The sequence below is a fragment of the Rana temporaria genome, chromosome 4 (genome assembly GCF_905171775.1).
Source record: "Rana temporaria chromosome 4, aRanTem1.1, whole genome shotgun sequence".
NCBI lineage: Eukaryota > Metazoa > Chordata > Amphibia > Anura > Ranidae > Rana > Rana temporaria.
In genome coordinates, this window is record NC_053492.1 from 38,671,733 (window position 1) to 38,684,274 (window position 12,542).

The 12,542-nt window shown below is 42.5% G+C and overlaps 1 protein-coding gene across 1 annotated transcript in view; it reads right to left on the bottom strand.

Moving 5' to 3' along the window:
• The window catches only part of LOC120936135 (cytochrome P450 2K6-like), a 58,342-nt gene that overhangs the window by 33,223 nt on the left and 12,577 nt on the right, over positions 1 to 12,542 (bottom strand). Inside the window, exons 3-4 of the mRNA XM_040348265.1 lie at positions 7,541 to 7,703; positions 1,681 to 1,830 (exon numbers count right to left, since the gene is read on the bottom strand). Coding sequence (XP_040204199.1) covers positions 1,681 to 1,830; positions 7,541 to 7,703 — 313 coding nt within the window. The remainder of the gene's footprint in view (positions 1 to 1,680; positions 1,831 to 7,540; positions 7,704 to 12,542) is intronic.

Below are 12,542 nucleotides of genomic sequence, written 5' to 3' on the forward strand. Positions count from 1 at the left end.
AGATGTGAGTCGGACAATTGCGCGGTTCTTCGACACTGTACCCAAATAAAATGTACAGTGGTACCTTGGATTACGAGCATAATTAGTTCCAGAAGAATTCTTGTAATCAAAAAGAACTTGTATATTAAAACGAGTTTCCCCATAGGAGTCCATGGAAACTCAGATAATTCATTCCACAGTGACTATTATTGTATGCAGTGCTGCATGTGGCCAGAGGTGGGGGGGGGGTACGCCAGAGACACTAAGGCCCTGTACACACGACCAAACATGTATGCTGAAACTGGTCCGCGGGCCAGTTTCAGCAGACATGTTTGGTCGTGTGTGGGCGCGAGCGGGCCGAATTCCAGCAAACATTTGCCCGCCGGGCCTTTTCCCAGCGGACAAATATTCCTGGACGTGTTTTAAAACCGTCCGCTGGAATCCTGCCCGCTCGGACATGTACGGTCGTCAGTACAGACCTACCGTACATGTCCAGGCGCCCGCCGTCCCTCGCATGCGTCGAATGACTTCGACGCATGCGTGGAAGCCTTTAAATGGCAGGCCCGCCCACGTCTCCGCGTCATCGCCGCGTCGACGACGCGGACACGCCCCGCGTAATGTATACGCGCGGACTTCTGTACGATGGTGTGTACAACCATCGTACAGAAGCCCTCTGGCAGGCATGTACGGTGAAAACGGTCCGACGGACCGCTTTCACCGTACATGTTTGTTCGTGTGTACCCGGCCTCAGGAGAACGTTTGGAGCTGCTCGAATGCACTCGGGAAGGGAGTGCTTACAAGTAGGGTTGAGCGAACCCGAACTGTAAAGTTCGGGTTCGTACCGAATTTTGTTTTTTTTTGGACCCAAACCCGAACCCGAATAATTTGCTGAAAGTTCGGGTTCGGCCTCGGAGTTCGGCTATGTAATGGCACTGCACAAAGTGTAATTTCTGAAAGGAAAAAAAGTCATTTAAAACCGGCTTTGCGGCTATAATGAATTGTCGGCTTTGCGGCTATAATGAATTGTCGGCTCTGGCAATTTAGAGATGATTCATTCATAAAAAATAAAAAAAATTGCGTGGGGGTTCCACAAATTCTATTACGTTCTCCGAGTGCTTCTGAGTGTCTCTGGCGCACCCCCCCCCCCCCCCCCCACAAGAATTCTTCTGGAACTAATTATGCTCGTACAGGTACCACAGGTACCACTGTACATTTTGATTGGGTACAGTGTCGAAGAACCGCGCAATTGTTAGGTAAAGTAACGCAGTGCTGTATCAAAAAAATGGCCTGATCATGAAGAGGGGTAAACCTGAAGTGGTTAATACATGTTTTGTGAAACTTCTTTATACACAGTGCAAATATGTATGCTATAGTTCAGGTGTACTTGATTTTCAGCTTTGCTTATGTAAACTTTTTTGCCCTTTAAGAAAACTTTTAACAGCAGCACCAAAGTGTGAAGTCCTACAAAAAAAAAAAAAAATCCATTCTAATGATATCCATTCATGTGGACCTTCACATTACTTACCTGCTGATACATTTTTCAAATCTGAAAGATCAAATCTAAAACAAAATTTGTTTGGGTGTGAGTGACCAGCTTGACATGAGAAATAAATACAAGTTTACTGGGGAAGAAGGTCAATGAACAATGCAACACAGGAATCTAGTACTACTGTAGCAACAAAAACAAAACCCATTCCTGACCTCCGTAGGCTTTGAACATGTTTACCAGACATTTGCATTCTTCAGTGATCTTATCTTCTATCATTTTGCTTCCCATCCCGAAATCTCGCAGAGCAGAAAGAGTGAATCGTTTCATGGCTCTCCAGATATCACCATTAGAAAACAAAAGACCTAAAGAAAAAGGAAACACGCAGTCTATCAATTGGATATACTTGTATATATTTTTTTTCCTTTGATTTAACCTGCCGGAAAGTTCAGTGGATGCAAACATCTCAGGCCTCGTACACACAATAGGTTAACCAGAGGACAACGGTCTGATGGACCGTTTTCATCGGTCAAAACCGATCGTGTGTGGGCCCCATATGTTATTTAACCATTGGTTAAAAAAAGCCAACTTGCTTTAAATTTAACCGATGGATTTCTAACCGATAGGTCAAAACCGATCGTTAGTAGGCACAACTATCGGTTAAAAATCCACGCATGCTCAGAATCAAGTTGACGCATGCTTGGAAGCATTGAACTTCGTTTTTTTCATCACGCCGTTGTGTTTTACGTCACCGCGTTCTGACACGATCGTTTTTTTTTAACCGATGGTGTGTAGGCACGACGGACCATTAGTCAGCTTCATCGGTTAACCGGTGACAACAGTCATTCAGACCGTTCTCATCGGATGGACTGATCGTGTGTACAAGGCTTCAGTGTTTCCATATGTGGTGGGGCCAGAATCACCTTGGAAAGTGGTTATAATATTTTCACAAAAAAAAAAGATGTAAGTTGTCCACTGTGCCCATCTTTGTGCCGGTCCAGGCTGACGTATGCAAAATTTCCTTTCGATAGAGGTAATCACAAGACCCCTGGAAGCTAAGGGCAGCTCTCATAGCCACTGTAAATAAGTAAGGATGAGCTGAACACCCCCCGGTTTGGTTCGCACCAAAACTTGCGAACAGGCAAAAAATTCATTCAAAAACACGACTACCGTTAAAGTCTATGGGACACAAACATGAAAAAGTACTAATTTTAAAGGCTTATATGCATGGTATTGTCATAAAAAGCATTTGCATTGATACATGTCCCCTGGGGTAGGACCCAGGTCCCCAAAAACTTTTTTTTGACAATACCATGCATATAAGCCTTTAAAATGAGCACTTCTGATTTTTCATGCTAATCTCCCATAGACTTTAACCACTTGGAGCCCCGGCCATTGTAAAATTACGGCCATAAGGTGGCTCTACAATGCCATTATTGACTATTGACGTCCTCGGCTCCTCCGTCCACTGGGAAACGCACGAGCGCCCTCGGCGGTGTGCGCGTGCCCGCCGCTTCACTGAGGTGCCGATGCGCGTGCCTGGCGGCCGCTATGTCCGCCAGGAACCCGCGATCGCCCGTTACACAGACAAAGACATAGATATGTGTGTGTAAACACACATATCCACGTCCTCTCAGGGAGAGGAGAGCGATGCTGTGTCCCTTGTACATAGGGACACAGATCGGTCACCTCCCCCAGTCAGTCCCCTCCCCCCACAGTTAGAATCACTCCTAGGGAACACATTTAACCCTTTCCTCGCCCCCTAGTGTTAACCCATTCCCACATTTTATACAGTACACATTTATACAGTAATCAGTGCATATTTATAGCGCTGATCGTTGTATAAATGTGACTGGTCCCAAAAATGTGTCAAAAGTGTCCGATGTGTCCACCATAATGTCGCAGTCCCAATAAAAATCACAGATTGCCGCCATTACTAGTAAAAAATAAAAAAAATGTCATAATTCTGTCCCCTATTTTGTAGGCGCTATAACTTTTGCACAAACCAATCACTATACGCTTATTGCGATTTTTTTTTTTTTACCAAAAATATGTAGAAGAATACGTATCGGCCTAAACTGAGAAAAAAAAATATATATTTTTTAAATTTGGATATTTATTATAGCAAAAAGTAAAAAATAGTGGCCCAGATTCAAGAAGCAATTGCGCCTGTGTAACCATGAGTTACACGGCGCAATTGCTTACTTGCTCCGGTGTAACGAGTGCTCCTGATTCAGGAACCTCGTTACACCGGCTGCAGCCTAAAATCTGCGCGGCATAAGGCTCTTATGCCTCGCAGATTTTAGGCTGCATTCTTGCGGGGGCCGCTAGGGGGCGCTCCCATTGTGTATCAGCGTGTAGTATGCAAATTGCATACTACCACTGATTCACAATCTTGTGCGGGCCCCGCGCAAGCCAGGTACAGAGTTTCCGTACGGCTACTTTAGCGCAAGGCTGCCCTTTCTAATAGCAGGGGCAGCCTGTGCTAAAGTATACCGCCGCTCCCGCGTCGCAACGTTAAAATGTTACGTCGTTTGCGTAAGTGCTTCGTGAATGGCGCTGGACGCCATTCACGTTAACTTTGAAGCAAATGACGTCCTTGCGACGTCATTTGCCGCAATGCACGTCGGGAAAGTTTCCCGACGGAGCATGCGCTGTACGCTCGGCGCCGGAGCGCGCCCAATTGAAATGATTCCCGCCCCCGGCAGGATCATTTAACTTGCGCGCGCTTACGCCGGGCAAATTTGCCGGCGCGCCCTCGCAAGTCACGGAGCTACTGCTCCGTGAATCGAGGGCAGCGCAAAATATTTGCGTGGGCGCAGGGCAAAATCGTTGCCCTGCTCCCACGCAAATATCGCGTAAATCTTATTGAATCTGGGCCAGTGTGTTTTTTTCAAAATTGTTGCTCTTTTTTTGTTTATAGCGCAAAAAATAAAAACCAAAGAAGTGATCAAATACCACCAAAAGAAAGCTCTATTTGTGGGAAAAAAGGACGTCAATTTTGTTTGGAAACCACGTTGCACGACCGCGCAATTGTCAGTTAAAGAGATGCGGCGACGAAAGCTGAAATTTCGCCTGGGAAGGAAGGGGGTATATGTGCCCAGTAAGCAAGTGGTTAACGGTGTTCCGTGGCTTTTCAACTCAAACATCGGGGTCATCCCTATAAATAAGCTTTCAAACATTTAGTCCACCCAGAACTGGTTTATTGGAAAAGGATAGATGTTATAGTATATTAAGGAACTCTGTCACTCGTTTATAAATTCATTTGCAAGGTAAACCTGCAAGGGGAAGTGTTAATACTTCACCCTTGGCCGATCTTTGTTGCCTTCCAAAGCTTTGCTGGTTGAGGAGGTCCCTGCTGACCGCTGTGGCTCCTTCCTTCATCCCTGCATCACTATTTTTCCCTGAAGTGACACAATTCAATGGAAGGAACCACAACGTATAAGGTATCCAACACACCCTGAAGTGTGTCGGAAACTAAAGACTCTTCCAGTGGAAGCCCTAGTGGAATTCAAGAAATTAACAAAGATCAACAAGGATAAGTAGAAATTCTTTGTAAAAATTCATTTAAATTGAGTGTTTAAAAAAAGTGACAGGGTTACTTTATTAAGATAGCAAAATGGCATTTTCCATAGGCCTACCTGTACAAAGACTTATGAAAAAACTTGTAACAACTATGTATACACAACAACAAAATAGATCAAATAAAGTAATATAAAGTAATCGCGCAAAACATTCATATATAAACAATATGAAGACACATAAACATCAAAAAGTGCAATAAGGCCCCCTGCCTTATCCTGAACTTTAATTCACAACACAAAGATGTAGCCAAAATTATCAAGAAACACTGGCACATCTTACGGAATGATAAAGATCTATGTACCATCCTCCCAGAGCAACCACGGATCACTTATAAAAGAGCACCAACACTAAAAGATCTGATTGTGAAATCAGTGGTGGAACCCCCGCCGAAGGTGGGATTTTCTTTCTTTACAGGGAAAGGTTTTTTCCCATGCAAAAATTGCCTTGCATGTCGGAAGTCACACAGACCACAGAAAAAAATAACTGAATTTATGGCGACCAACACTGGCGAGTCCTTTGAGATTAGGGACTTTATAGGATGTCACACACAAGGGGTTGTCTATGTCCTACAATGTAGTTGCAATCTGCAATATAAAGAGCTTTAAAGGTTTGAGTCAAAGAGCATGTTCAAAATATTTTAAAGGGTTTCCCGAAGCACAATGTCTCCAGACATTTTGATTTAGTACACAACAGGGACCCTACCCATCTGCAGTTTTGGGGAATAGAAAAATATGTTAAATCATGGAGAGGCAGCCACAAAGTGAGAACCATCAGCCAAAAGGAGTCCAAATGGATACATACCATGAGGACACTTGTACCTGGGGGTATGAATGTCGAGTTCGACTTGAATTGCTTTTTAAGCAACTTTTGAAGAAATACCCCTAGACAGACAGGCTTATTACATCACTATCTGTCTATTATCCATCTTCATTTAGTTTCTCGATGATATATTCTTGTGATCAGCATGTATTGATGACAGTCAATTTGGCCACATGTTTACAATGTTATGTGACACGTCAATCTTGGTGTGCGTTCGCCTAGGAATATTTATGGTTGACCCCGTTTTTGATACTGCTGTACACTACATACAGCATGATCGATGGGCTCATCAGTCCTATTTTTTAAATTTTAAATATTCAATTTTATTGTTATTTTGTATTATATTTTTATCTATTTAAATCATTAATTTAGAATGGTTTTAATATTCCTATATAATAATTGGTGGTAGTTTGAGACGTCTACCCACTTTTTTCCAATTTTTTTCTTATTTCTCGGTCAAACTTCAGTTGTACCTGTGAGGTATTGGTAATACTTATTAATATCCACTAGATGGCGATATATTCAGGCCAGCCCGAGTGTTAGAGCCATCGAGACTAATTTTTATTAGTTTGATGCTAGTATTACCCAAGTTTTGATGCTAGATGGCGATATCTGAGGCTGTTTCAGATGATGGTGTATTAGATAGGGAAATTCGTTATTATGCATCCAGAGGAATGTTTTTTCTTAACATTTTTTCTGATGCCTGTTCGATTCTCCCAATACCCCGATCTGATGCCCAATATTTGTCTGATATTGCTAATACTTTATAATATCTGCCAGCCTATTTGATTGTTATGCCACCAGCATTCCTGAAGCTAGGCTTCAAGAAAATGGCAGCTAACTGACTTCCTGTCTATACACATAAAGTCTGCAACAACACGGGCAATCAGGTTCCCCAGACGAAGAAACGAGACAGTTTTGTAACGCGTAGGGATTGGCCGTAGGACAAGACGTACACCAGGAGTGACGTGAGACTGCGCAGAGGACGCCACTCTTTGTTTACATGCTCGTTTTTATGGTTTTTATGTAAGCGCAACTTGTTTTCAATAAATGTCCTATTTTACTTTATACTACACCATTGGAGGCCCTCTTTTGTCCTTCTTGTTTCCCTGGCTTGAGACCTTCCAGGTACTACATTCAGTCATCAGGATCACACCCGTTGGTATCAGAAGACATTGAGGAGACTGCCGTGAGGTGGAGTTTGATGTATTAACCGCTCTATTTTTCCCTCATTGAGGTGAGAGTTCTGGGAGACCAGACTGGTGTCTTTGGTGGAGTTTCCATTTCCTCTGGGATTAGTGGAACAGCAGCCTATCTGTCACGTTCACATTTGGACTTTGACACTATTTTTTCCAGCGTCAGCTTTTTAATTAAGTATAAAAGGTTGTCTTATACACCGGTATATAGATTATGATAAATTGTCAATAACACATTGTCACTTTATATTCCGCTAGCGCTGTTAATTCATATATTCACAAATTTTCAAGGTTTTAGCACCTTTGTAATAGCTGCTGCGTTTTACTTTTACTATTTACTTTATTTTACTACTCCATTTAGCGTGAGTTTTAGTTAATAATATACACATATGGTAATTTCAGTCTTGCAAGGAGTAATAAAGCATTGTAAATGACTATTGTTAAATTGAAAGTTGTTAGGAGTTGTTATGGTTACCTTTTTCCTTAGTTAACTCTGTGAAAATCGGGATATGTGGTCTATCGGCAAAGACCTCGGCATGATTGACCAGAGCATCTTTCACCGTCTCGTAGCCAGACAGCACAACCATCTTCTGTGGCCCTATTTGTAAACTATACACTGGGCCATATTTCTTAGCAAGCTGCAATGTAATATAGAAAATTTTATTAGTTTCAAAAATGCAACTTACTTTTCATATCTCACATTCCCACCTAAAGGAACTGTCCACCAAAAAGTTAATTAAAAAGTTGAAAAAACTTTTTTTTCTTAATTCCCTGTCCCCAGTTTTGTCCCCTAGTTGCAGTTGAACAGGGGCTGGGACAATTCCAAAAACAGAAAAAAAAATCTGAATTACACACCCCCGCTCCTAATTGTTTAGGGGGTCTATTTTTTTCCATTATTTGTGCTCCTTTCTGACGACCATGTGCTGGTTGGAGTGGAGGGAATACTTCTTCCGTTTCGGATGCATACCCATTCAGCTCCGCTCCCATGTTCTTCTGCCTTGGCTCAAGTCCCTACCAGCCACCTAACTGTTTATCTCTTTGCCTTCCCTGGCAGAGTGATCTTCCTCCACTCCCCACCCAGTAGTAGCCGGGGCCCGGAGAGTAAGAGTTGACGGGCTGTGAGGCCCTGTTTTTTACTAGTAAAAAAAAAATATGTCCCCGGATTTAATTTAAAAAATCTGGTCACCTTAAACTAAGTGCAGTGTACAGAAAAATACTTTAATAAAAATCGCAAGTGGCAACTCACAAGATTCATAAAGGTAAGAGCATGTACTCCACCCTGGTTTTCTGTCGAGCCTCAGTGGGTCTTCGGAAGCCAGGAAGCAGGTGCTGCTAACAGGAGCTGTAAAGGACACCAGAAACTAAACTTTAAATCCCGGAGCCACCCTGGAGCGCATGTTTTGGAGCTGACATTACTTCCGGTCTTATGTAGTCCATAAACTTCAGGTAGGCTCAAGGATTTCCGGTTTTGTTTCTGGTGTCTTATGCCGCGTGCACTTGATCTGAAATTCCGATAAGAAAAGTCCAATGTGAGCTTTTGGTCGGAAATTCCGACCGTGTGTAGGCTCCAACGTAATTTTTCTGTCGGAATTTCGGCCAATAAAAATTTGAGAGCTGGTCCTCAAATCGTCTGTATGCATTTCCGAAGGAGAAAAATCCTACGCATGCTCAGAAGCATTGAACATTATTTTTCTTGGCTCGTTGTAGTGTTGTACGTCACCGTGTTCTTGACAGACGGAATTTGGTGTGACCGTTTGTATGCAAGACAAGTTTAAGCCAAAATTCTGTCGGAAAAAACTCCCATTCAGATTCAAATCAATAAGAGTCTGTGAAAAGTTGACATCCAATCAAGTAATGATTAATTTGCAGAAAAAAAGTTGTGACACAAATTTTTCCAAAAATCAAAAAGTCCGTTCAGGATGACACCCAAGTGCAAGGTAGTCTGCTTACAAGAAAGCCTTGACTGCCCAAAGCAGTCTCATCCAGCACAGGGAAATAATGGACTCTCCAAAACCAATGAGGTATCCGGAGCAATAGCCAATGCTATGTAATATTAGAGCATTGGCTGCTACTCCGGATACCTCATTGAATTTATCTTTACTTGATTGGATGTCAACTATTCATGGACTCTAATGCCGCGTACACACCATCACTTTATGTGATGAAAAAAAATGACGTTTTTAAAAACGTCACTTTAATTGACCGTGTGTGGGGGAAAACGTTGTTTTATGTCTTGTAAAAAACGACAGAAAAAAATTGAAGCATGCTTCAATTTTATGTGTCGTTTTTCAAAAGTGCACTTTTTACTTCACAGAAATTGACCGTGTGTAGCAAAAAACGTCGTTTTCTAAGACGTTTTTTCATCCACGCATGCCCAGAAGCAAGCTTCAATGGTAAAACGTGGTGGAACGTAACCTCACTTTGCAAGATCATTGTGAGAAAACGATGGTGTGTAGGCAACTTCGTCTTAGAAAATTGAAGTTTCAAAAACGTCATTTTTTACTTCACAGAAAGTGTCGTTTTTTTTCATCACATAAAGTGATGGTGTGTACGGGGCATTACTGATTGGAATTTGAATGGGATTTTGCTTTTGTTTTCTTTTTTTAAATTTTTTTCTTTTTCATCTGATCATCATTTTTCAAGTTCAAGTTTCAATTCAAATTTGTTTACCAATATGTTTATGTATAGCGCTCCACTCACTTTATAAAATTATCCTGTTTAAGTTTTTTGTACTAAACTTATAGGTGCTGGCTTCTTAATTTCAATTTCATATCTTTCACTTAGTCATTATTTGTATTCACTCTTTAGCGCAGCTTTAACCCTCGGGCTTCCTTTTTTTCCTAATAATAATAATAACGCTGACAGTTTACGCAACACTTTACAGCATAAGGGCAGACATTACAATTACAATACAATGTAATACAGTAGGAATCAGAAAGCCTTGCTCATTAGAGCTTGCAACCTAATGTCCTGTACAAACGATAGGAAATTCCAACAAGAAAACCGTGGATTTTTTCTGATGGAATGTTGGCTCAAACTTGTGTTGCATACACACGGTCCCACAAATCTTGTCGTAAATTCCAACCATCAAGAACGCGGTGACGTACAAGACGTACGACGAGCCGAGATCAATGAAGTTCAAATAGGCAGTTCGGCTCTTCTGCTTGATTCTGAGCATTCGTGGATTTATGTGTGTCGGAATTGCATACAGACGAGCAGATTTTCGGATAGGAACTTTTTCCGTCGGAAAAATAGAGAACCTGCTCTCAATCTTTTGTTGGCGGAAATTTCGACAGCAAAAGTCCAATGGACACATGGTCGGACTTTCCGTCCAAAAGCTTACATCGGACTTTTCTTGTCGGAATTTCCAATCGTGTGTACGCGGCATAAGAGAGAGGGTCAAGAGATACAAAAGGTAATGGGCCAGATTCACGTAGCTCAGCGGATCTATAGATCCGCTCGATCTACGTGAATTAAGATCCGCTCCCGCAAGTTTAGGAGGCAAGTGGCTAATTCACAAACAACTTACCTCCAAACTTGCGACGGCGGATCCTAAATCCCCCAGCAGAATTCAAATTCCGCGGCTAGGGGAGTGTCATATTTAAATCAGGTGCGTTCCCGCGCCGATTTAAATGCGCAGGCGCCGTCCGCGAAATTTCCCGGCATGCATTGCTCCCACTGACGTCGCTAGGACGTCAGTGGTTGCGACGCTTACGTAAACGACGTCCGTCCGTATTCGAGAACGACTTACGCAAACGACGTTAAAAATTTTAAATTCGACGCGGGAACGTCGGCTATACTTAACATTGGCTGCGCCTGATAAAAGAAAGGGTAAGTATACGACGGAAAACCGCTACGGAAACGACGTAAGAACACTGCGACGGGTCCGCGTACGTTCGTGAATTTGTGTATCTCGCTGATTTATATATTATTTATCGTAAATCAGCGGGAACGCCCCCGTCGCCATTTTTAAATTGAAAAAAAGATCCGACAGTGTAACACATTGTAACACTGTCGGATCTAGCCCTATCTATGCGTATCTGATTCTATGAATCAGGCGCATAGATAGGACCAGTTTACGTCAGAGATACGATGGTGTATCTGTAGATACACCGTCGTATCTCTTTGTGAATCTGGCCCAATAACTGTGGAAGATGGGCTGATGGAGAAAATAAATGTACAGATGTTAGGTGGATATGCTTCTCTGAAGAGATGAGTATTTAGGGATTGTGTGAAAGAGAACAGAGTAGGAGATAGTTGGACAGATTGGGGTAGGGAGTTCCAGAATATGGGAGAAGCTCTGAAGGAGGTTGGAGGCGAGCATGAGATGGGGTGACAAGGGAGCTAGAGAGCAGGAAGTCTTGGGGGGAATGAAGAGAACGATTGTGTTGGTATTTTGAGACTAGGTTAGTGATATAGCTGGAGGGAGAGTTGTGGAGGGCTTTATAAGTAGTGAGTTAAAGTTGTTGGGAGAGGGGAAGCCAGTGGAGGGATTAGCAGAATGGAGAAGCAGACACTGAGCAGTTTGTAGGGGGAATAAGCCTGTCAGCAGCATTCATGATGAACTGAAGGGGGGATAGCCTATGTAAGTTCAGAGTCCAGGATTACACCTAGAACCTTGGCATGGGGGTGCGGGTTGGTAGTTAAGCCATTGTTTTTTACAGAGAAATGTGGGAAATAGGTACGTGGGGGAGGAACTATTATAAGCTCGGTTTTAGATAGATTGAGTTTGAGGAAGTGGTAAGTAGGGATGAGCCGAACACCCCCCAGTTCGGTTCGCACCAGAACCTTTGAACGGCCGAACGTTCGCGCGGACATTTAGAACCCCATTGAAGTCTATGGAACTCGAACATTCGAATTCAAAAGTGCTCATTTTAAAGCCTAATATGCAAGTTATTGTCGTAAAACGGGTTTGAGAACCCGAGTCTTGCCTCAGGGAACATGTATCAATGTAAATTTTTTTTTTTTAAAACTGTAATTTTTTTCTGGAGCAGTGATTTTAATGATGCTTAAAGTGAAAAAAAAATTTGAAAAATTCCTTTAAATATCGTACCTGCTGGGTGTCTATGGTATGCCTGTGAAGTGGCACGTGTTTAGAACTGTCCCTGCACAAAATGAGATTACTATAAGAAAAAAGTAATTTAAAACTGCTTGCGGCTTTAATGTAATGTCTGGTCCCTACAATAGGGATGAAAATCATTGAGAAAAATAGCATGGGTTTACCCCCCTCCCCCCAGGTCATTACAAGCCCCTTTGGCCCTATATACTTTGAACAGCAGTATACAGGCGGTGCAAACAAGACAGGGACTGTAGGTTTGTTGTTAAGTAGAATCTGTTTGTAATTTTGATCTGTATCCTCATCACTGTAGAAAACCTGACAGTATTCTGCAGCTGGGGGAACATGACTGCCAGATTGGTGTCCTTCTTGGGCACCCCCTCTCTCTGGGCTCACGTTACTGCCTTCCTCTAGCTGTGTA